Raw genomic sequence first — 924 nt, 5'->3', positions numbered from 1 at the left:
CATACATATGTACGTACAAACATGTGTATATGTACGTTACATATAACTGCTATTTTTAGCGTCTGATATCACTACTGACAAAATTTTGCTAGCATCTACTCGACCAACACTGACAGCAATGCTGACTCGCCGCAGACCCGAGGGTTCTCGCGAAGCCACACGCAGGCATCAACTCCCTCTATCGTATTATTGGACGCTTTCATTTGGACAAAACTCCACGGGCGGCATGCGGCAACTCACCTCATCGTCTTCGTCTTTTTTCCTCATCTTGTCTGTGATCATCCTGATCTCCTTGAGGATGAGGTTGAGCTCTCTGGTGCAGGAGGACATGCAGGTGTGGACGAGGTGCGAGTCATCCACGGAGTGGCCGCCGTGAGGCACGCGTATGAACGCCGTGTTGTTGGTGGTGTGCGTGTGCGGCAGCGTGTGCGCACGGAAGTCGTCGTCGATGTCCAGCACGTTCGCCAGGAGCGACTTGGACGACCTCTCCTGTCGGGAGAAGGGGCGGCATGAGCGGCGCGGGGACTGGGCGGAGGGCGTGGGCGGGAGGAGGGCGGCAGGGAGGGGGCTGGACTGTGTTCTGGACGCAAGCGAGTTTTAAAAGTCAAATTGGTTAATTTTATGTTCTTCTAATTTTGACAGGGGTATTTTTTTGAGCTCTGATTTTTAATTTGATGTGCATTTTATTGGAAAAAATAATGGTTTGAAATAGAGTTAGAAATTCCTTTATTGTTTATTCAAAAGAAAAATATGTAGAACCTTCTCATTCACTTTATATGTGATTTAGCAAAATGAATGAAGTGCTGCGTATATAAAAGACACTACAAAATGAAAAAAAGCAAAATGCTTTAGTGACATTTTATTTTGCACTATCATACGGGATGTTCAAGAAAGGATATGCATAGATAAGAAACCCTTAACAGG

The 924-nt window shown here is 46.1% G+C and overlaps 1 protein-coding gene across 1 annotated transcript in view; it reads right to left on the bottom strand.

Annotated features, from left to right (window-relative positions):
• The window catches only part of LOC119593500 (neuronal acetylcholine receptor subunit alpha-7-like), a 113,209-nt gene that overhangs the window by 19,206 nt on the left and 93,079 nt on the right, over window positions 1-924 (bottom strand). The window contains exon 8 of the mRNA XM_037942450.1: window positions 241-489. Within this exon, the coding sequence (XP_037798378.1) occupies window positions 241-489 (249 nt within the window). The remainder of the gene's footprint in view (window positions 1-240; window positions 490-924) is intronic.

Source organism: Penaeus monodon, chromosome 32 (assembly GCF_015228065.2).
Source record: "Penaeus monodon isolate SGIC_2016 chromosome 32, NSTDA_Pmon_1, whole genome shotgun sequence".
NCBI lineage: Eukaryota > Metazoa > Arthropoda > Malacostraca > Decapoda > Penaeidae > Penaeus > Penaeus monodon.
Note: the sequence above shows the minus strand (reverse complement) of the source record. Positions and strands in the feature narration are given on the sequence as shown.